This window comes from Periplaneta americana, chromosome 15, assembly GCF_040183065.1.
Source record: "Periplaneta americana isolate PAMFEO1 chromosome 15, P.americana_PAMFEO1_priV1, whole genome shotgun sequence".
In the NCBI taxonomy this organism is placed as follows: Eukaryota; Metazoa; Arthropoda; class Insecta; order Blattodea; family Blattidae; genus Periplaneta; species Periplaneta americana.
In genome coordinates this window covers 15,370,952-15,397,426 of record NC_091131.1, presented here as the reverse complement: position 1 = coordinate 15,397,426, position 26,475 = coordinate 15,370,952, and the positions used below count along the sequence as shown (strand labels likewise).

The following is a 26,475-nucleotide window of genomic DNA, read 5'->3' as shown; positions in this document are numbered from 1 at the left end:
ATAGCAGAGTAGCGCAATCACCGAGTCGGCCGCCATTGTTATTCCTTTTCAACAGGCGTGGGATAGGAATCTTTAAAGTAAAACTCAGATATTTTTTAATTTGAAGGGCATAAACTACTAAAGGATCCCTATCAGCAGTGTCAGCGGAATCTAAAAGTGTTTCTCCAGCATTTTCATATATGAGACTTGTTCCAACTCCTAAATATAAGAAACGTGTCAGTACGAAATAGAAGGTGCCAGCTGAAATGTTCGATATTAACACCTGGCAGCAGGATCTGGTGTCCCTCCAACTCTCAAATTTACGACACTGGATGGTGCTGACTCAACTCTACCTGTTAGCAGATGTGCCACTGACCTGACTAGATGCGACGACCTCCTCAGCGCGCTCACAGCCGCTCTCGCCATCTCCTGCTTCTCCTCGGTCCTCCTCAGTGGACAGACGAGCACCAGCCTCCAGCAGCAGTCTTACAACCCGTGGGTCGCGAGGCGTCGGCAATGTGGAGCTCAGCCTTTCCTCCCAGTTCAAGCCATCCACCTGGCAGATAAACACACAACGTGTAAGACGTCTTTCCTCATCTTTCTCCTACCCATAATAATAATAATAATAATAATCCGTGAAGCCAGCCCTTCTAAGGACCAAGATCGACCAATCGGCTGCTGTCCTCACGTCCATATGCCGAAGCAGATGTGGACGATCATCCAACCAGAATGGAGGTATCATATGGTTAGCACGATGATCCCCCCAGCCGTTATAGCTGGTTTTCGTAACCAGATTTCGCTACCTATCGTAGCTCCCCAAGTGCATCACGATGCTGGGTGGGCACCAGTCCCATACACTGGCCGAAATTTCATAATAAAATTTCTTCCCCCATAAGGACTCGAGCCAGCGCGCATTCCGTAACGCCAGTCCTAGGCAAAATGTCTTAGACCACGATACAGGACATATAAAATGTATGCACTATATGTGTATATACCATACAACAGAGTGTTGAAAAAGTATCCCTCTTTTAGGAGGTGCTAGTATGCATCAAAACAAGAAAATAATGTCTAGTAAGCATGGATCCTACAACACATACTTTCTGAGATCTGAACACTTGTTGATAGGAGGTGCTCAATGTGACGTCCATTCATGGCAATGCATTCCTCTGCCCCTCGGCGTAAGGAATCACGCACTCTTTGAAATTTGTTTTAATACGTTAATAAGAAAGTCCTGATAACGATCTCCAGTTAATCTCTGTGGTAGCACGTATGGCCCTGTTAATCTATCACCAAGAACGCCTGCCCATACGTTGATTGAGAATCGGTACTGATGTCTTGTTTCTTCAACTGCATGGGGATTTTCATCAGCCCACACATGCTGATTACGAAAATTCACGTCATCATCTCTACTGAACCCCGCTCATATCCGCAAGCAGACTTTTGTTTTCAGTATTCCTTGCGACGTATCAGTATTCCATGCCAGGGGTGTCAACTACTGTATGATTATCTGGTAGTCTGCTGTATTGTAAGGAAGAGGAATGCATTGCCATAAATGAATGTCACATGAACAAGTGTATAGATTTCAGAGAGTATGTGTGGTAGGACCCATATTTATTAGACATTAATTTCTTGTTTTGATGCATACTATCACCTCCTAAAATATTGGATACTTTTTTTTAACACCTTGTAGGCCTATATGAGTGTTCCAAAAGTCCGGCGACATAATCGTACATTATGCAACGAGCCTATAATGATAGTAATTAAGAATCGAGTATGGATGTTTATGAAACGAGCGCAAGCGAGTTTCATAATTTTCATACGAGCTTCTTAATTACCATTATAGGCGAGTTTCATACGACTTTTTATGCTCGACCATATTTCTAACTTGAAATTACCGGTATTCAGATGTATACATTTTATTTGTAACTGACAAGATCGGAAGTGACCTTGTTCTAGGCCGTGAATTGTGAGATTTGCGCAGACGCGAAAGTATTGATTTTTTCCGAGGAACAATAATGTCATTGACCTTGACGCAGTCCCGTTAAACTTGATACTATTATAATATTATAACCTTGATTACTGAATTCGACATTGAAAAACGAGATGACAAATTGAATTTATTTGAATATTATTTACAATTAACGCTAATTATTATAGTAACAGAACATAACCTTCTGCGACAATATTGGATTTCCAGCCTCCGTGACTTTTCGCTAATTCTCTTTCGATTCCATATCCGAGAATAATCGATACTTGCGGTTTTATAACGGTACAAAGCTGACTTGTCATTGGCTGAACACATGTAAGCTGAGTTATCATTGGCTGAAGACCTGTACTTTAATGAGTAGGTGTACTTTAATGACATGCATTAAAGGACTGCTACCAGATGTATAATTGGTACATTTCGGCATGGTCGAGCATAAATTTAAATAGATAACACATTAGACCAAACACAGTAGTAAGGGTTCTTATAGACTGCACTGTATTTACTTTACATTTTGCTTGTTTACTAGATAAACAGCAGTTTATTTTTATTCAAACTTACGTTAATAAATTTCTGAAATATGGAATAGATTTGGATACTATGAGGCAGGCCTACAATCGTAATTATTTTCTTCATAATTAATCGATTAATTATATGTTTTGCCCTTTGGTGCTTCATTTGCTGAATCCAGAAGATGTTGCCTGTATTAATTCAGCAAAATTGGCTACAGATGATGTAAGAATTCAAAGTGAACTTTCGTACATAGGCGCACACTTCAAGACACTTCCTGAAATAATGACCAGACTTGAGGAACGTGGTCTCTAGTTAACTGCTGCACATTGAACACTGTGACAACTTGTTTCAATAAATTTCCAGGGTCAGTGGTGAGAATTTTAACAGAGAAGATGAAAAAACTGAGGAACGAAATCCAGATTTGGAAATAATGATAAAAATTAGTGGAATTCTACAAGGCGAATCTCAGAATTACACAGCTGAAGAATGAAAGCTTTTAAGTATTGTTCGCAAAATTAAAATTCTGAAGTTTAAACAACATTTTCTGTTTATAAGAACATACTTGCTGATAACCGAAAGAGATTTACATCTGAAAATTTGGAGAAATACATTGTAATCTGTTGTAATAAATAAGAATTAAATGTAAAGTAAATGTGTGTATATAATGCCTATCCACGTCACTTGCTTGATTCGGGTTCCGCATATTGTGGACAGGTGGCAGGACTGTGGCCCATTTTCGAATTAAACACCACTTCGGCAGGCCACGCTATACATATGTATCTGTGGAAAGTTATGTCGTGTACTATGATGAATATATGTGTAAGTGTAGTGTACGGAATGGGTGAGGATGATGATGAGGAAGGGGGAAGGGAAAACCCGGTACCGGCACGTAGTCTACTCCTATCGAATAGCAACAAGGGGGAAGCCAGGCTTAACGTCCCCGGCTGGCAGAAGAATCACTACCAACAGTGACATATGCCTTTTCTTCATTTGCAATGCAGAGAGATTTGGGATTTCACCCAGGCACATTGGTGCACAATCTAGTGATTAGAAGTTGTGTGGACCGCCATCTCTCCTAGTCCCGAAGTAGAAATTTTACACGAAAATTTCTGACCCCGCAGGGACTCGAATCCGGGCCGGTTAGTCTGGAGGCAGATACGCTACCATAGAGCTCACTCAGCGGACTGTAATGTAAATGTACATCCTCCAATATATGGAAGAAACTTATTGTTGTAAAATAATATAATTTAGCCTGTGTAGCCTATATTTTCAAGTTTTAATGTATATTTTCTTCATTCTTTGAGCATATTTGCATGCATATTTTCACGATTTTTAGCGCATATAAATCCGCAGCCTATAACCAAATACCTTACTACAATAATACCGAACAGCTGTATGCTAGCAGCATTGGCGTGAGTGCGAAAAATCGCGGACCTGACATCTAGCGGAGAGGGATGGAATTACGTCCACATATACAAATATTAACATAGCGAGATTCGGACTATTGTTTAAATATTATGAGAAATATTGCATACTTCATATTACTTTCCGTAATTAATTGTTACATATTTTTTCTTTGGTTTATCGAGACAAAATCAATCTGATATTAGGAATGAATTTACAGTAATGTTTTATATACGCATTGCTGACAACTGCAAAGATAAAATTGATAGTAATCTGATGCTTGTAATAATTAGTAAAGGCATGTGGACAACAATAAAACTTAATTTGATAAAACCTTAAAATCCAATACATTTTAACTTCTATTTATTTATTAGGTCTAAATAAAAAACTAATTTGTATTTTTCTATCAATACAAAGACGAAGGAATTAGGCCTACTAAAGAATGTTGTTGACTTACGTTTTATGAACTGTCGGGAATCGAAAGTACGATTTGGAGCAATTTGTAATGCTGCAATTGTCACAATAATTATAAACAGCACATAGGCTATACAGCCTGACATTTTAACACTAGTACCTAGTACTAATTCATAAAAGTATTAACAAATTAACTAGCCCAGCAACAATATACATTGCAGTTGACTACAGCTTGTTTCGCGAGTATCTCCATCCCGGCAGGTAGATAGCAGCACCATCGTCGTTCGCACGTAAAACTGTTAGTTGTCCGTTATTATTATTTATTTATTATTTTGCTAATAATTGTAACATAAAATATAAAATATACAGAGAAACTTTAGCTCGCCCCTGAAAGAGTAGAACTCGTGCTCAGGGGCGGATTCCTGAATTGAAATTAATAATTATACAATACAATTTGCAATTATAGTATATAAATTTAAATTTACAATTTTTCAATTTTTATAAAATCCATACATAACTTTTAAAATTTAATACTAGAACTATTAGAATTGACAAGATTAGGATATTTAAATATAAATTTGTTATACTACTACTATGATTAAATACTGTAACAGTGTTGTATTTTGGTTCAAACAATCTTAAAGAATTCATACCTTTTGTTTCATAACTATGAGAATACAATTCAAAATTATTTCGATTTTTATGTGTGAATTTTATTAATACAATATAATAAATTTGTCTTACGTTAAGTACATTAAAGTCTATAAACAAATTTTGAGATGGAAAATCAATAGGTTTATGAGGACATATTTTAATTATTTTCTTCTGTAATAAATAAAGTGGATTAAAATTGGATTTAAATGAGCTACCCCATCCTATAATTCCATACATAATTACCGATTGAAATAAAGTTAAATATATTGTACGTAATTAAATAATTAATAAATAATTAATTAAAATGTGTCTCAGTGAAACATACAGCAGAGTCCGTATAGGTCAGTTTCTATCCGATGCTTTTCCAATTCACTGCGGGCTAAAGCAGGGAGATGCACTATCACCTTTACTTTTTAACTTCGCTTTAGAATATGTCATTAGGAAAGTTCAGGATAACAGGCAGGGTTTGGAATTGAACGGGTTACATCAGCTTCTTGTCTATGCGGATGACGTGAATATGTTAGGAGAAAATACACAAACGATTAGGGAAAACACGGAAATTTTACTTGAAGCAAATCCCGAAAAGACAAAGTATATGATTATGTCTCGTGACGAGAATATTGTACGAAATGGAAATATAAAAATTGGAAATTTATCTTTCGAAGAGGTGGAGAAGTTCAAATATCTTGGAGCAACAGTAACAAATGTAAATGATACTCGGGAGGAAATTAAACACAGAATAAATATGGGAAATGCCTGTTGTTATTCGGTTGAGAAGCTTTTATCATCCAGTCTGCTGTCAAAAAATCTGAAAGTTAGAATTTATAAAACAATTATATTACCGGTTGTGCTTTATGGTTGTGAAACTTGGACTCTCACGTTGAGAGAGGAACATAGGTTAAGGGTGTTTGAGAATAAGGTGCTTAGGAAAATATTTGGGGCTAAGCGGGATGAAGTTACAGGAGAATGGAGAAAGTTATAGAACGCAGAACTGCACGCATTGTATTCTTCACCTGACATAATTAGGAACATTAAATCCAGACGTTTGCGATGGGCAGGGCATGTAGCACGTATGGGCGAATCCAGAAATGCATATAGAGTGTTAGTTGGGAGACCGGAGGGAAAAAGACCTTTAGGGAGGCCGAGACGTAGATGGGAGGATAATATTAAAATGGATTTGAGGGGGTGGGATATGATGATAGAGACTGGATTAATCTTGCATAGGATAGGGACCGATGGCGGGCTTATGTGAGGGCGGCAATGAACCTTCGGGTTCCTTAAAAGCCAGTAAGTAAGTAAGTAAGTATATTGTACGTAATAAACTTATTAACAAGTAATTCCTCAATAAAACAAAATAATATATTATAGTAAGGTATTTCCTATAACCTCTTAACTGCAGCAGAAGTTGAAATTATGTCACAAAGAATTTCCATACGAATGGAGATGAAGTTGTTTTGGCTGCAGAATAAATGTCATACAATTATCATATATTAATAATCCTAATCATAGTCAGAATGCATCGTCCATTCTATGCTCTGCATAATCAATACTGAATTCCACAGCCCAAGTCTCGCGAGGTATTTGCAGCCTGGATTATATTTTTACATAACAAATTACAGTCAGTCATTGGCATTTCAAAACACCGCTTTGTTCAACGGAAACATTAAATAATTTGCAACACGACTCTGTTCACGGTTGCATCACAAGCAGTGTGATGCAATTTGTGGCATCCAATTTTCCACTTCATGTTAACTTATGAAATCAATAACCACTTCAAAACTATTCAATCACGATACGCAGCAATAACATGGCTGATTGTGTGCCATTTGTTTATTTACTATTCATTTTCTCTTTCGCTAAATAATTGCCTCGAGACTAGGGCGATGAAAGTACCTTTATTTTGTTCAAAGAAGGGTGTATAATCTTATATTTACGATAATTTTACGTACACGAATTCATACTGAAAAAATGTAAATAATGCTACTTATTACATTTCAATTTCTCTCCAGGTTACGCCAGAAAAAAAGAGAGATAATTCAGTGGGTACTATAACTTCTAAAACAAGGGATATTCTCATATTCACAGTAATTTACTTGAATCAAGAAGGCAACAACAATAATACATTGTTGCCCAATGGGAAGTATGCGAAAGTCGTTTCCATGTTTACAATGTTTACATAACGCGACAAACCAAAGCTGTGGTTAATGTTAATTTGTGCAATTTATATTTCAAGTAAGTAGGCCTGCTACTCTGAAGACAATATATATTAATTATTTGCTTTCTATTAATTAACTTACAATTGCATTAGGCCTACAGTTATTGTGAGCGTTTCTAAAGTTCGTACTACGAAATGAAATTTTATTTATTTATTTCCAAGTTCCCCAACTACATCTTTTCCAGATGTATTTCAGAAAGTATCATTTGTATTTCAGATTAATCAATTGTATTTCAGACAGTATCATTTGTATTTCAGATTAATCAATTGTATTTCAGACAGTATCATTTGTATTTCAGATTAATCAATTGCATTTCAGAAAGTATAATTTGTATTTCAGGTTAATCAATTGTATTTCAGAAAGTATCACTTGTATTTGAGATTAATCAATTGTATTTCAGAAAGTATAATTTGTATTTCAGATTAATCAATTGTATTTCAGAAAGTATCATTTGTATTTCAGATTAATCAATTGTATTTTACAAAGTATCATTTGTATTTCAGATTAATCAATTATTGTATTTCAGAAAGCATCATTTGTATTTCAGATTAATCAATTGTATTTCAGAAAGTATAATTTCAGATTAATCAATTGTATTTCAGAAAGTATAATTTATATTTCAGATTAATCAATTATATTTCAGAAAGTATCATTTGTATTTCAGATTAATCAATTATATTTTAGAAAGTATCATTTGTATTTCAGATTAATCAATTATATTTCAGAAAGTATCATTTGTATTTCAGATTAATCAATTGTATTTCAGAAAGTATCATTTGTATTTCAGATTAATCAATTATATTTTATAAAGTATCATTTGTATTTCAGATTAATCAATTATATTTCAGAAAGTATCATTTGTATTTCAGATTAATCAATTATATTTCAGAAAGTATCATTTGTATTTCAGATTAATCAATTATGTTTTAGAAAGTATCATTTGTATTTCAGATTAATCAATTGCATTTCAGAAAGTATAATTTGTATTTCAGATTAATCAATTGTATTTCAGAAAGTATCACTTGTATTTGAGATTAATCAATTGTATTTCAGAAAGTATAATTTGTATTTCAGATTAATCAATTGTATTTCAGAAAGTATCATTTGTATTTCAGATTAATCAATTGTATTTCAGAAAGTATAATTTCAGATTAATCAATTGTATTTCAGAAAGTATAATTTATATTTCAGATTAATCAATTATATTTCAGAAAGTATCATTTGTATTTCAGATTAATCAATTATATTTTAGAAAGTATCATTTGTATTTCAGATTAATCAATTATATTTCAGAAAGTATCATTTGTATTTCAGATTAATCAATTGTATTTCAGAAAGTATCATTTGTATTTCAGATTAATCAATTATATTTTAGAAAGTATCATTTGTATTTCAGATTAATCAATTATATTTCAGAAAGTATCATTTGTATTTCAGATTAAACAATTGTATTTCAGAAAGTATCATTTGTATTTCAGATTAATCAATTATATTTTAGAAAGTATCATTTGTATTTCAGATTAATCAATTATATTTCAGAAAGTATCATTTGTATTTCAGATTAATCAATTGTATTTCAGAAAGTATCATTTGTATTTCAGATTAATCAATTATATTTTAGAAAGTATCATTTGTATTTCAGATTAATCAATTATATTTCAGAAAGCATCATTTGTATTTCAGATTAATCAATTATATTTCAGAAAGTATCATTTGTATTTCAGATTAATCAATTATGTTTTAGAAAGTATCATTTGTATTTCAGATTAATCAATTGTATTTCAGATATTATCATTTGTATTTCAGATTAATCAATTATATTTCAGCAAGTATCATTTGTATTTCAGATTAATCAATTGTATTTTAGAAAGTATCATTTGTATTTCAGATTAATCAATTGTATTTCAGAAAGTATCATTTGTATTTCAGATTAATCAATTGTATTTCAGAAAGTATCATTTGTATTTCACATTAATCAATTATATTTCAGAAAGCATCATTTCTATTTCAGATTAATCAATTGTATTTCAGAAAGTATAATTTGTATTTCAGATTAATCAATTGTATTTCAGAAAGTATCATTTGTATTTCAGATTAATCAATTGTATTTCAGAAAGTATCATTTGTATTTCAGATTAATGAATTGTATTTCAGAAAGTATAATTTGTATTTCAGATTAATCAATTATATTTCAGAAAGTATAATTTGTATTTCAGATTAATCAATTGTATTTCAGAAAGTATCATTTGTATTTCAGATTAATCAACTGTATTTTAGAAAGTATCATTTGTATTTCAGATTAATCAATTGTATTTCAGAAAGTATCATTTGTATTTAAGATTAATAAATTGTATTTCAGATTAATCAATTATATTTCTCAAAGTATCATTTGTATTTCAGATTAATCAATTGTATTTCAGAAAGTATCATTTGTATTTCAGATTAATCAATTGTATTTCAGAAAGTATCATTTGTATTTCAGATTAATCAATTGTACTTCAGAAAGTATCATTTTTATTTGAGAATAATCAATTGTATTTTAGAAAGTATAATTTGTATTTCAGATTAATCAATTGTATTTCAGAAAGTATCATTTGTATTTCAGATTAATCAATTGTATTTCAGAAAGTATCATTTGTATTTCAGATTAATCAATTGTATTTCAGATTAATCAATTGTATTTCAGAAAGTATCATTTGTATTTCAGATTCATCAATTGTATTTCAGACAATATCATTTGTATTTCAGACAATATCATTTGTATTTCAGATTAATCAATTGTATTTCAGAAAGTATCATTTGTATTTCAGATTAATCAATTATATTTCAGAAAGTATCATTTGTATTTCAGATTAATCAATTATTGTATTTCAGAAAGCATCATTTGTATTTCAGATTGATCAATTGTATTTCAGAAAGTATCATTTGTATTTCAGATTAATCAATTATATTTTAGAAAGTATCATTTGTATTTCAGATTAATCAATTATATTTCAGAAAGTATCATTTGTATTTCAGATTAATCAATTGTATTTCAGAAAGTATCATTTGTATTTCAGATTAATCAATTATATTTTATAAAGTATCATTTGTATTTCAGATTAATCAATTATATTTCAGAAAGTATCATTTGTATTTCAGATTAATCAATTATATTTCAGAAAGTATCATTTGTATTTCAGATTAATCAATTGCATTTCAGAAAGTATAATTTGTATTTCAGGTTAATCAATTGTATTTCAGAAAGTATCACTTGTATTTGAGATTAATCAATTGTATTTCAGAAAGTATAATTTGTATTTCAGATTAATCAATTGTATTTCAGAAAGTATCATTTGTATTTCAGATTAATCAATTGTATTTTACAAAGTATCATTTGTATTTCAGATTAATCAATTATTGTATTTCAGAAAGCATCATTTGTATTTCAGATTAATCAATTGTATTTCAGAAAGTATAATTTCAGATTAATCAATTGTATTTCAGAAAGTATAATTTATATTTCAGATTAATCAATTATATTTCAGAAAGTATCATTTGTATTTCAGATTAATCAATTATATTTTAGAAAGTATCATTTGTATTTCAGATTAATCAATTATATTTCAGAAAGTATCATTTGTATTTCAGATTAATCAATTGTATTTCAGAAAGTATCATTTGTATTTCAGATTAATCAATTATATTTTAGAAAGTATCATTTGTATTTCAGATTAATCAATTATATTTCAGAAAGTATCATTTGTATTTCAGATTAATCAATTATATTTCAGAAAGTATCATTTGTATTTCAGAATAATCAATTATGTTTTAGAAAGTATCATTTGTATTTCAGATTAATCAATTGTATTTCAGAAAGTATAATTTGTATTTCAGATTAATCAATTATATTTCAGCAAGTATCATTTGTATTTCAGATTAATCAATTGTATTTTAGAAAGTATCATTTGTATTTCAGATTAATCAATTGTATTTCAGAAAGTATCATTTGTGTTTCAGATTAATCAATTGTATTTCAGAAAGTATCATTTGTATTTCACATTAATCAATTATATTTCAGAAAGCATCATTTCTATTTCAGATTAATCAATTGTATTTCAGAAAGTATAATTTGTATTTCAGATTAATCAATTGTATTTCAGAAAGTATCATTTGTATTTCAGATTAATCAATTGTATTTCAGAAAGTATCATTTGTATTTCAGATTAATGAATTGTATTTCAGAAAGTATAATTTGTATTTCAGATTAATCAATTATATTTCAGAAAGTATAATTTGTATTTCAGATTAATCAAGTGTATTTCAGATTAATCAACTGTATTTTAGAAAGTATCATTTGTATTTCAGATTAATCAATTGTATTTCAGAAAGTATCATTTGTATTTAAGATTAATAAATTGTATTTCAGACAATATCATTTGTATTTCAGATTAATCAATTGCATTTCAGAAAGTATCATTTGTATTTCAGATTAATCAATTATATTTCTGAAAGTATAATTTGTATTTCAGATTAATCAATTGTATTTCAGAAAGTATCATTTGTATTTCAGATTAATCAATTGTATTTCAGAAAGTATCATTTGTATTTCAGATTAATCAATTGTACTTCAGAAAGTATCATTTTTATTTGAGAATAATCAATTGTATTTTAGAAAGTATAATTTGTATTTCAGATTAATCAATTGTATTTCAGAAAGTATCATTTGTATTTCAGATTAATCAATTGTTTTTCAGAAAGTATCATTTGTATTTCAGATTAATCAATTGTATTTCAGAAAGTATCATTTGTATTTCAGATTCATCAATTGTATTTCAGACAATATCATTTGTATTTCAGACAATATCATTTGTATTTCAGATTAATCAATTGTATTTCAGAAAGTATCATTTGTATTTCAGATTAATCAATTATTGTATTTCAGAAAGCATCATTTGTATTTCAGATTGATCAATTGTATTTCAGAAAGTATAATTTGTATTTCAGATTAATCAATTGTATTTCAGAAAGTATCATTTGTATTTCAGATTAATCAATTGTATTTCAGAAAGTATAATTTGTATTTCAGATTAATCAATTGTATTTTAGAAAGTATCATTTGTATTTCAGAGTAATCAATTATATTTCAGACAATATCATTTGTATTTCAGATTAATCAATTGCATTTCAGAAAGTATCATTTGTATTTCAGATTAATCAATTGTATTTCAGAAAGTATAATTTGTATTCACATTAATCAATTGTATTTCAGAAAGCATCATTTGTAGTAGAGTACCAGATAAGTATAAAGTATACGTAAAGTACAGTATAAAGATCAATACATATAGAATTATTATTATTGAACAATGAGGGTCATTAACGATGTAGTAAATTTATTATAATAATAATAATAATAATAATAATAATAATAATAATAGTACATTCGTCATGGTCGGCGAAATCCCCCGTTCGGAACTACAGTATTTCCATATTAAAAAATCCACTGCTATCGGCCATGATGGAACCAGTGAATGTCAAGTATAGAGACCACTACACCACCGAGGCAAACCATCAAAACACGATACGTCATAAACCAACAGTAATTTCTGGCTTTGTACATTTTATCCCGATGTGGCATATGTTTAACACGTATGAGATCATCAGGATATTTCAAGAAGTCCAAAACGCGATATCCCTGAATTCAGTGCTGTTTCCACTGAGAGCAAGAATAATAAAATTGGATATCATATTGACTGAGCATGAATTCTTGGTATTGCGGGAGGTGCGTCCAATCCAGTGTCCCTGGGGGTGTAGGGGGTTTACATCCAGCACGCTGAAATGGACCCTCGGTGCTCTGGATAACAGAAAAATAACGAAACCCCGGTCGCTATTCACTTTACCAACTCAGCTACCTGGCTCCTGTGGGTTCTATAACATCAGAGAAATCTCAAAGCTCAACTGCTTAGAGGCGCCGCGCACCGGGGGAGACGCCCCTAAGCCAGGTTAAGGCGCAGTATTACCGGCACTGCATCACGCTAACCAATTCTACTGCATTGGGGATAAGGAAAAGATCTCTCATGATAACACACAGGAAATTACCAATAAAACCGCTTGGAAACGGCTCTTCGTTTCAAATTAGGACAGAACGAATCTGACCCTGACGTCACGTTTTTAACAAAACTGTTAACATGGAATTAATAAGAAGAAGGTACTACAATAATAATAATAATAATGATAATAATAATAATAATAATAATAATAATAATAATAATAATAATAATGTGTATGTATGTATTTATTCACACTGCAGTGGGTATATACCCGGTGGCAGTAGTAACTAATTACACTCAATAATGACAATAATAAACTTATTAATTAAAAATACAATTAATAATAATACTAATAATTAATACGAACAATAATTAATAATAATAATAACAACAACAGGGAATATACTAATTTAAATAAAACGATCACTTAAAATAACATTTGAAATAAATCTAATTTGTATCTTAAAACTAAGATCGAACTAAAACCCACGAGTATGATATGTTCATATCTGCACAAGTACCTTTCAAATTACACTCATTTCGCTGTCAACTCACTCACTGCAATGGAACTACGACACATTTCACTGATTCTATCCTGATTTCACTAACACTTCAAAAACATTTCACTGTTCAAATACTTTGCACTGCCACTATAAACTATAAAGCTTCACTGTCAGGAACACGTTTCACTTACACAGCACACTTCACTGACACGACATACTTCTTCACTGATACAACACACTTCACTGACACAACATAATTCTTCACTGATACAACACTTCAATAACAACATATCATTTACACCTTTAAATTCTGTGTAGTAAGGTCCTTAAGCCTATTTTTAAATACATTTTTGGTTGTTGGTAAAGCCTTTAGTAAGTCTGCAGGTAAAGCATTCCAGTCCCTGATAGTACGATTGAGAAAAGAAAACCATAATAATAATAATAATAATAATAATAATAATAATAATAATAATAATAGTAATAGTACTACTAATAATCTTCTGCTTGTCTATGCGGATGACGTGAATATGTTAGGAGAAAATCCACAAACGATTAGGGAAAACAAGGGAATTTTACTGGAAGCAAGTAAAGAGATAGGTTTGGAAGTAAATCCCGAAGAGAAAGTACATGATTATGTCTCGTGACGAGAATATTGTACGAAATGGAAATATAAAAACTGGAAATTTATCTTTTGAAGAGGTGGAGAAGTTCAAATATCTGGAAGCAACAGTAACAAATATAAATGACACTCGGGAGGAAATTAAACACAGAATAAATATGGGAAATGCGTGTTATTATTCGGTTGAGAAACTTTTATCATCCAGTCTGCTGTCGAAAAATCTGAAAGTTAGAATGTATAAAACACTTATATTACCGGTTGTTCTGTATAGTTGTGAAACTTGGACTCTCACTTTGAGAGAGGAACAGAGATTAAGGGTTTATGAGAATACGATTCTTAGGAAAATATTTGGGGCTAAGAGGGATGAAGTTATAGGAGAATGGAGAAAGTTACACAACACAGAGCTGCACGCATTGTATACTTCACCTGACATAATTAGGACCATAAAATCCAGACGTTTGAGATGGGCAGGGCATGTAGCACGTATGGGCGAATCCAGAAATGCATATAGAGTGTTAGTTGGGAGGCCGGAGGGGAAAAGACCTTTGGGGAGGCCGAGACGTAGATGGGAAGATAATATTAAAATGGATTTGAGGGAGGTGGGATATGATGATAGGGTTTGGATTAATCTTGCTCAGGATAGGGACCAATGGCGGGCTTAAGTGAGGGCGGCAATGAACCTCCGGGTTCCTTAAAAGCCAGTTAGTAAGTAAGTAAGTAAGTAAGTAAGTAAGTAAGTAAGTAAGTATAATAATAATACTTACTTACTTACTGGCTTTTAAGGAACCCGGAGGTTCATTGCCGCCCTCACATAAGCCCGCCATTGGTCCCTATCCTGAGCAAGATTAATCCAGTTTCTATCATCATCTCACCTCCCTCAAATCCATTTTAATATTATCTTCCCATCTACGTCTCGGCCTCCCTAAAGGTCTTTTTCCCTCCGGCCTCCCAACTAACACTCTATATGCATTTCTGGATTCGCCCATACGTGCTACATGCCCTGCCCATCTCAAACGTCTGGATTTAATGTTCCTAATTATGTCAGGTGAAGAATACAATACGTGCAGTTCTGCGTTGTGTAACTTTCTCCATTCTCCTGTAACTTCATCCCTCTTAGCCCCAAATATTTTCCTAAGCACCTTATTCTCAAACATCCTTAACCTATGTTCCTCTCTCAAAGTGAGAGTCCAAGTTTCACAACCATAAAGAACTGGTAATATAACTGTTTTATAAATTCTAACTATCAGATTTTTTGACAGCAGACTGGATGATATAATAGTAATAATAATAATAATAATAATAATAATAATAATAATAATAATAATATCCAACAGAAACATCGATAAAGTAAGAGCCAAAATGTGTAAAAAATTTCTAGGAATACCGGAGAATGCTTCTAACCTGGCAGCGTTACTAGATATTTGAACCGATTCGAGTCTGGGAATTTTTCTAGAAAGATAAATCAAATATTTTGGTAATATTCTGTGTTGGAATGATTCGGCAGTTATGAAAACATGTATCTTTTGTATGAAAGCCGCTAATTGGAAATCGAATTGACTGAAAGAGCTGGAAAGTGAAATAAACAGATTAGGTCTAAATTGGCTATGGAGAGAACTAGGGTCTATAAACACGAAAACTATTGGAAGAATAGTAAAAGAGAGGGCAAACGAAATTTCAAGACAAGATATGGACTCTAATTCAGTGTATGGAAAACACTGACGCAACATTATCATTTTTCTTTTTTATTCTTAGCTTTCATTGATTCTTTACTTGAATTTTTTTTCTTCTGTATGCCATTGTTTGTTTGTGTATTTGTTTGCCTTTTTTCTTACTCTTTTAGCTCTCATCTTCTATTTTGTTCTTGTATTGTTTTGTATGCTTTGTCTAATGGCAGCCTCTAATTTGAGGAAGCTTTGATAAATAAATAAATAAAGACCTAGGATCACTAAAATAGGGAGGTGAAGCAGTTTTGGGAACAGGAAGAATATGTTAGACTAAATTCAAGGGAAGAGAGAACAGGAATGGCATGGTGGAGATTAGGTACCTGGAGACTCAAGAATAGGAGAGGGAACGTAGAGAAGGATAAATGTCCTTTGTGTGGACTAGCTGAAGACGCAATGCATATTGCGTTAAAGTGTCAGGCAACGAATGATTTGAGAAACAGTTGGGTGGATAAAAAAATTTCTACAAATAAACGCTATAGTAGCTTATAAAAAAATGAATGGTCACGTAAACGCCAGCAATCTGCATAAATTAGGAAAATTTCTGTTTAGAGTTAAAATTAGATGGGAAGAGAAAGTCAAAGCTCTAACGGAGATGGAATTATAAATGTTGAGTAGTCACACGATAAGAAACTACGAAGAATAGTCGATGAAGTATTAGAATAATTCTTAAAAGAGTAATGGCCGGTTTTTCCAAGTATTGTTAGAAAATTGAACGACTGTTAAACTCTAAACAGTTTGTTAATTAATAAAATTGTATGTTTTCAACACCAGTTTGGTTTAACAGATAGTTAACAGTTTGTTAATTTTAAATGTAGGATTTCGGGCAGTTAACTCGTTTAACAGTTAGTTAAATATGGCCGATGTCTCCACAGCTGTTCGAACAGAAGTTGCGAAATTAATATTTTGTCTCTCTCTGTAGGGAATGTTTAGCATATGACTGGTAATATAACATTTAAAAAATACTTTGGACTGTTTAAATACATCAGTGTTATTTTATTTCTTTCTTATTTCGTATCCATAATAGCAATGAGGAAATATAACCTTACTTTGTAATTATTATTCAGCACGTCACCTACAACTTTCATTTGTCAACTGTTTGTTTATGGAGCGTGGCCTACTATAACAGGTTGTCATTTTATGCAAGTTTCATGACTCACTCTATAATATAGAATTTAAAGATTAATTTTAGCCAATCAAAAATTGTCTTACATGTGTAGAATCATTACCAACTGCTGTTGAGTAGTTAAAATACTGCTAACAGACGTTATAGTTAAGTGTTGGTTATCTTAAACAAAATTATGTTGAACAAATGGAAAATACATTAACAAAGCGTTAAAAATAAACAGACTGTTAAATTAACATTAGTTAAGCAAAATTAAACATTACTTGGACAAACTGGCCATTGGAGTTTTAAATAAAAGAGGTATACTTATTAGTTGATTATTATTATTACTTTTATCATTATTATTATTATTATTTTTATTATTAATAGTATTATTATTGTAAACAGAGGATACTTATAAGTTCAAATGTATTAATTTTTTGTTATATTTGTATAGAGAGTGATGACGGATTAAGAACTGGAATACATCTAATCCGCCATGACGTGAACAATGATTGATGAAATAAATAAATAAATAAATAATAACAATAATAACAATCTTATTCTTTTGACTTTCCGGTTTAGACACTTTCTCTTTCCGTTCACTGTTCTAACCATCTTGTTTATGGTCTTCCCTCATCTCTTCGTCCTATAAATTGGTCTGTACCATAGATGTCTTTGGATAACAGGAATTTTGCATTCTTTCAACATGTTATCATTTCTCTCTGTATTCTACTATTTTTGTTATATTTTTAACTTATAATAATAATAATAATAATAATAATAATAATAATAATAATAATAATAATAATAATAATAATAATAATCTTATTCTTTTGACTTTCCGGTTTAGACACTTTCTCTTTCCGTTCACTGTTCTAACCATCTTGTTTATGGTCTTCCCTCATCTCTTCGTCCTATAAATTGGTCTGTACCATAGAGATGTCTTTGGATAACAGGAATTTTGCATTCTTTCAACATGTTATCATTTCTCTCTGTATTCTACTATTTTTGTTATATTTTTAACTTATAATAATAATAATAATAATAATAATAACAACAATAATTTTGGCGTTTATTAAGATGATCAGGGGCCGGCAATCCTAACTGAGGTTTTCCATGGTTTCCTCAGTTATTTCCAGGTAAATGCCGGGATTGTACCTCTTGAAAGTCCGGCCATGGACGGCGATCCTTCCCTTAATCCTTTCAAATGTGTGAGTGAATGCTGTGTAATGTCTTAAATGTTTGTGTTGTATCGGAGGTGGCCCTGGCATTGAGCTGATCCCTCGTCCGGGGAGGCCCTCCATGTCCTTGTGTGGTCAAAAAAGTATGTATGTGATCCATAGTAATTCCTCTCCCGACAGGTCGCGGCCCTGTAAGGCCCGGGTGGCGTGGGTCGTGTAAATGCACCTAGAAGGGAGAGGTTAAATTGAGAGAAAGAAAGAAAGAAAGAAAGAAAGAAAGAAAGAAAGAAAGAATTAAGATGATGAAAATAACAGTGATGTGGCAATAGAATTTCATGTAGATTCATTATGCAGGATTTTTCAAAAGTAAAGCATAATTGCAATTAAAATTGAATGAGGGAATTTTGGACATAAAGCTCAGACACGTCAAAACTTTTATTTAGAAAGCAATATTTTTATGGAAAGAAAATATTTTTCCGACTATTGTTGTGTGAATTATGACATCGACAACATTTTTAAATTATTACTCTTTACAGTTTTTTTAAATTTAATATCAACTGGAAGGCATTAGCCTATTATTATCTCTATGCAATAAGTATTTCATTTGTTTTATATCTGAGCACTATGGTTATCGTAACTATGGAAACAATTTGCTTATCTTCTAAACACGCGTTTATTCGGAGGGGAGGCGGAGGTTGGGATACCCCTTCCCTATGCACAGAGCACAGGTATGATGCGACACATAGGCTACAGTGATAAAGTTTTATAGCGATTGCTCACCGTCTTCCCCTTCATTTCTCTGTTTTACGAATTATGCTTAAATTTTGGACACTAGTGTACGTTTGTTATAATATACATGTTACTGAAAAAAAAAAACACAGAAAAAGAAACGTCTGTGGGTTAAACCGTGGATTGAAAGACGAGATAAGCGAGGACTTGAAAAGTTATACAAAAAATTATTGATTATTATTATTATTATTATTTTTTTTATATTATACAAATTATTTATTTACAACATTTCATTTCCTTCATACTCCAATATCAGAATTTTTGTGGTAGTATCAGTTCAGTTATATTTGCGTTCCGCCATATTTGTTTCAAGGTATTGACATCTTTTATCAAAGAAACTTTTATAGAAGAAAAATCCATTACACGTTTCCACCGTATATAGTCCACACTACAGAACGTCCATATTATAAAACGTCCGTAAGGCCAAAATGTCCATATTGTCAAAATGTCCATACGGTAAAAATGTCCATGTACTAAACGTCCATACGACAGAAAGGCCATATGATAAAAAGTCCGTTAGATCAAAATGTCCATAGTGTCAAACGTCCATAATGTCCAAGTTAAAAGGAAAATTCTGCTTGAATAGAGCACAATAAATTTTATTCCATAACTCGTACAAATAAGTTATTAATTATCGGCAACCGGAGCCCCACTTTTTAGATGGTAACTAATACATTTAAGATTTAAGAGAATTTCTTCTTTTTCTTTGTACCTGTTGTAGTTTGTCACAATCTGGAGAATTTGGCTTTGATTCATCAAATACGTCTCATTCCCAGCTCTTTAATTTGTGTATGCCTCAGTCTTGCTGCAATATTTGTGTCCAAATTCCATTTTCTTCGCGCTTTAGGCACTGTATAAATCGCCAAGTGGATGGATGTACAGCCATCACGCGTTGAAGAAGATTGTGCCAGTCTTCTACCGCGTTGTTTGTGTGCTGCATGCCGTTCAGGCTTGGAAGGTTCATGTTCCTGTATCGCCAATATATTTTTGTCCTGTCTCTATTAAAGTCATGATGTTGGTACAGGTATCCACGAAAAGAAAGAAGTGGCTTAGCCTTCTGTGATGGCGCTAACTGAGGATTTCGTTCCGTCTTTAAAAAATTCAGTTCTGATTAGTTCTGCATTTGAAAATTTTTACATAGGTTACTATAACTATCATGAACAATGGATATAGTGTACAATATAGAGCTATGGACATTTTGACTCTGGACATCAGAGTGAAGTGGACATTATATTACTATGGATATTTTGACTCTGGACATCAGAGTGAAGTGGACATTATAGAACTATGGACATTTTGACTTTGGACATCAGAGTGAAGTGGATATTATACTACTATGGACATTTTGACTTTGGACATCAGAGTGAAGTGGACATTATATTACTATGGACATTTTGACTCTGGACATCAGAGTGAAGTGGACATTATAGAACTATGGACATTTTGACTTTGGACATCAGAGTGAAGTGGATATTATACTACTATGGACATTTTGACTATGGACATCAGAATGAAGTGGACATTATAGAACTACGGACATTTTGACTTTGGACATCAGAGTGAAGTGGACATTATACTACTATGGACATTTTGACTATGGACATCAGAGTAAAGTGGACATTACAGAACTATGGACATTTTGACTCTGGACATCAGAGTGAAGTGGACATTATACTACTATGGACATTTTGACTTTCGACATCAGAGTGAAGTGGACATTATACTACTATGGACATTTTGACTCTGGACATCAGAGTGAAGTGGACATTATACTACTATGGACATTTTGACTCTGGACATCAGAGTGAAGTGGACATTATAGAACTATGGACATTTTGACTTTGGACATCAGAGTGAAGTGGACATTATACTACTATGGACATTTTGACTATGGACATCAGAGTGAAGTGGACATTATAGAACTATGGACATTTTGACTCTGGACATCAGAGTGAAGTGGACATTATACTACTATGGACATTTTGACTCTGGACATCAGAGTGAAGTGGACATTATATTACTATGGACATTTTGACTCTGGACATCAGAGTGAAGTGGACATTATAGAACTATGGACATTTTGACTTTGGATATCAGAGTGAAGTGGACATTATATTACTATGGACTTTTTGACTATGGACATCAGAATGAAGTGGACATTATAGAACTATGGACATTTTGACTTTGGACATCAGAGTGAAGTGGACATTATACTACTATGGACATTTTGACTATGGACATCAGAGTGAAGTGGACATTATAGAACTATGGACATTTTGACTCTGGACATCAGAGTGAAGTGTACATTATACTACTATGGACATTTTGACTCTGGACATCAGAGTGAAGTGGACATTATAGAACTATGGACATTTTGACTCTGGACATCAGAGTGAAGTGGACATTATAGAACTATGGACATTTTGACTTTGGACATCAGAGTGAAGTGGACATTATACTACTATGAACATTTTGACTATGGACATCAGAGTGAAGTGGACATTATAGAACTATGGACATTTTGACTCTGGACATCAGAGTGAAGTGTACATTATACTACTATGGACATTTTGACTCTGGACATCAGAGTGAAGTGGACATTATAGAACTATGGACATTTTGACTCTGGACATCAGAGTGAAGTGTACATTATACTACTGTGGACATTTTGACTCTGGACATCAGAGTGAAGTGGACATTATAGAACTATGGACATTTTGACTCTGGACATCAGAGTGAAGTGGACATTATACTACTATGGATATTTTGACTCTGGACATCAGAGTGAAGTGGACATTATACTACTATGGATATTTTGACTCTGGACATCAGAGTGAAGTGGACATTATAGAACTATGGACATTTTGACTCTGGACATCAGAGTGAAGTGGACATTATACTACTATGGACATTTTGACTTTGGACATCAGAGTGAAGTGGACATTATACTACTATGGACATTTTGACTATGGACATCAGAGTAAAGTGGACATTACAGAACTATGGACATTTTGACTCTGGACATCAGAGTGAAGTGGACATTATACTACTATGGACATTTTGACTTTCGACATCAGAGTGAAGTGGACATTATACTACTATGGACATTTTGACTCTGGACATCAGAGTGAAGTGGACATTATACTACTATGGACATTTTGACTCTGGACATCAGAGTGAAGTGGACATTATAGAACTATGGACATTTTGACTTTGGACATCAGAGTGAAGTGGACATTATACTACTATGGACATTTTGACTATGGACATCAGAGTGAAGTGGACATTATAGAACTATGGACATTTTGACTCTGGACATCAGAGTGAAGTGGACATTATACTACTATGGACATTTTGACTCTGGACATCAGAGTGAAGTGGACATTATATTACTATGGACATTTTGACTCTGGACATCAGAGTGAAGTGGACATTATAGAACTATGGACATTTTGACTTTGGATATCAGAGTGAAGTGGACATTATATTACTATGGACTTTTTGACTATGGACATCAGAATGAAGTGGACATTATAGAACTATGGACATTTTGACTTTGGACATCAGAGTGAAGTGGACATTATACTACTATGGACATTTTGACTATGGACATCAGAGTGAAGTGGACATTATAGAACTATGGACATTTTGACTCTGGACATCAGAGTGAAGTGTACATTATACTACTATGGACATTTTGACTCTGGACATCAGAGTGAAGTGGACATTATAGAACTATGGACATTTTGACTCTGGACATCAGAGTGAAGTGGACATTATAGAACTATGGACATTTTGACTTTGGACATCAGAGTGAAGTGGACATTATACTACTATGAACATTTTGACTATGGACATCAGAGTGAAGTGGACATTATAGAACTATGGACATTTTGACTCTGGACATCAGAGTGAAGTGTACATTATACTACTATGGACATTTTGACTCTGGACATCAGAGTGAAGTGGACATTATAGAACTATGGACATTTTGACTCTGGACATCAGAGTGAAGTGTACATTATACTACTGTGGACATTTTGACTCTGGACATCAGAGTGAAGTGGACATTATAGAACTATGGACATTTTGACTCTGGACATCAGAGTGAAGTGGACATTATACTACTATGGATATTTTGACTCTGGACATCAGAGTGAAGTGGACATTATACTACTATGGATATTTTGACTCTGGACATCAGAGTGAAGTGGACATTATAGAACTATGGACATTTTGACTCTGGACATCAGAGTGAAGTGGACATTATACTACTATGGACATTTTGACTTTGGACATCAGAGTGAAGTGGACATTATACTACTATGGACATTTTGACTATGGACATCAGAGTAAAGTGGACATTACAGAACTATGGACATTTTGACTCTGGACATCAGAGTGAAGTGGACATTATACTACTATGGACATTTTGACTTTCGACATCAGAGTGAAGTGGACATTATACTACTATGGACATTTTGACTCTGGACATCAGAGTGAAGTGGACATTATACTACTATGGACATTTTGACTCTGGACATCAGAGTGAAGTGGACATTATAGAACTATGGACATTTTGACTTTGGACATCAGAGTGAAGTGGACATTATACTACTATGGACATTTTGACTATGGACATCAGAGTGAAGTGGACATTATAGAACTATGGACATTTTGACTCTGGACATCAGAGTGAAGTGGACATTATACTACTATGGACATTTTGACTCTGGACATCAGAGTGAAGTGGACATTATATTACTATGGACATTTTGACTCTGGACATCAGAGTGAAGTGGACATTATAGAACTATGGACATTTTGACTTTGGATATCAGAGTGAAGTGGACATTATATTACTATGGACTTTTTGACTATGGACATCAGAATGAAGTGGACATTATAGAACTATGGACATTTTGACTTTGGACATCAGAGTGAAGTGGACATTATACTACTATGGACATTTTGACTATGGACATCAGAGTGAAGTGGACATTATAGAACTATGGACATTTTGACTCTGGACATCAGAGTGAAGTGTACATTATACTACTATGGACATTTTGACTCTGGACATCAGAGTGAAGTGGACATTATAGAACTATGGACATTTTGACTCTGGACATCAGAGTGAAGTGGACATTATAGAACTATGGACATTTTGACTTTGGACATCAGAGTGAAGTGGACATTATACTACTATGAACATTTTGACTATGGACATCAGAGTGAAGTGGACATTATAGAACTATGGACATTTTGACTCTGGACATCAGAGTGAAGTGTACATTATACTACTATGGACATTTTGACTCTGGACATCAGAGTGAAGTGGACATTATAGAACTATGGACATTTTGACTCTGGACATCAGAGTGAAGTGTACATTATACTACTGTGGACATTTTGACTCTGGACATCAGAGTGAAGTGGACATTATAGAACTATGGACATTTTGACTCTGGACATCAGAGTGAAGTGGACATTATACTACTATGGATATTTTGACTCTGGACATCAGAGTGAAGTGGACATTATACTACTATGGATATTTTGACTCTGGACATCAGAGTGAAGTGGACATTATAGAACTATGGACATTTTGACTCTGGACATCAGAGTGAAGTGGACATTATACTACTATGGACATTTTGACTTTGGACATCAGAGTGAAGTGGACATTATATTACTATGGACATTTTGACTCTGGACATCAGAGTGAAGTGGACATTATAGAACTATGGACATTTTGACTTTGGACATCAGAGTGAAGTGGACATTATACTACTATGGACTTTTTGACTCTGGACATCAGAGTGAAGTGGACATTATACTACTATGGACATTTTGACTCTGGACATCAGAGTGAAGAGGACATTACAAAACTATGGACATTTTGACTCTGGACGATTTAACATGGACATTTTCAACGTGGACATTATTCCATGGACATTTTGACGTATGGACATTACAATCCTGGACTTTATGTCTGGAAACCCCGTTACACTGTCAAAAAACTTAGGTAGTGTAATAGGAGCCTAGAGCAAGCTCGCGTTCCAGGTCCAGGAGCTCCGGTTTCCCTTTGATATCTCAACAAAATAATAATAATAATAATAATAATAATAATAATAATAATAATTGTTATTATTATTATTATTATTATAATTTCACCTCATCGCGGGTGTACTGTAGATCAGCCTCCTATGGCGCAACCTAGGCAACGAATCTGTCGGTAAATTGGTCTACATAACTGATTTTGTATGGGTGAATGACGAAAAGTCAAGTACCCGCAAAAATAAATAAATCAATACAATAAAATACATTTATGTTAATAGGGCGTTATTTCTATTATTTTGTAAATCACCTCGCGAAACCCTCAGCTCTTTACAAGATCCCAGGTGTTCGCGAGCCACAATTTGGGAACTACTGCTCTATGCAGTACGACAAATAAGGAAGAAAATCCAATGTTTATATTTAATACAAATTATTTGTATTTCATGTGTACAATCCTAGGAGAAATTGACTCACAACGCTTTAGGCTACACAGGCGGATGGGAAGCGTGTTCAAAATCGATTTTTCAGTACTAGGGATCCTGGAAGAGAATATTTCCACGAAAACCTCCAAATCGGTTTCTGCAGCATTACAATACAGCACTTTCTATAGTCAGAAAGTGAAAAAGAATGAAAGTAATAACAGTAAGTCGCCGTGCACACAAACACAACGCAGGGGCACTACCGTACGTATCCTGGTTGCTACAGAGCGAAGATAAATATCTACTTCCTGGCCGTAATGCAACTCGCGTTCCTGGGTCGATACCTACGAGCATGTGTCCTCAGGGTTGGGGAAAGGGGCACCGGCAACCTCCTGGATATGATTTATTTGAGGTATGATAAATAAGAAAATTAATGGGAATATCCGAAAGAGAAGGGAGCAAGAAACACATGATGCGAAAGAAGAAAAGAAAACAATGAGGCAGAGAAACTAACCAGGAAATAACACGTAAGAAAACATATCAGGGGTAACTATTATTTGTGGCCGATCACAGATTCTCCAGATTTACTACTGTATAATATGACGAAGACGATGAAAATGATTTTATAATAATAATAATAATAATAATAATGATAATAATAATAATAATAATAATAATAATAATAATAATAATAATTATAATAACAACAACATAATGTTTTTAAGTTTATACTCTGGGCGGAATCCTCCATCACAAACGCATTCAATTACGCAGCTTATCCAGTCACATGATAACGGTGCGCATCACTTGGCTATCTCATTATCACGTCAATTAGCAGACGTCCCGACGCGGCGCAGCGTTGGTATCGAACATCTACCCACA

The 26,475-nt window shown here is 33.0% G+C and overlaps 1 protein-coding gene across 3 annotated transcripts in view; it reads right to left on the bottom strand.

The window, feature by feature from the left end:
• The window catches only part of LOC138714672 (ankyrin repeat domain-containing protein 50), a 771,534-nt gene that overhangs the window by 66,424 nt on the left and 678,635 nt on the right, over positions 1-26,475 (bottom strand). For all 3 annotated transcript variants that reach the window (XR_011336058.1, XM_069846733.1, XM_069846735.1), the window contains one exon: positions 356-535. Coding sequence is in view for 2 of the 3 variants with exons in the window: in XM_069846733.1 (XP_069702834.1) it covers positions 356-535 (180 nt within the window). In the remaining variant the exon portion in view is untranslated. The remainder of the gene's footprint in view (positions 1-355; positions 536-26,475) is intronic.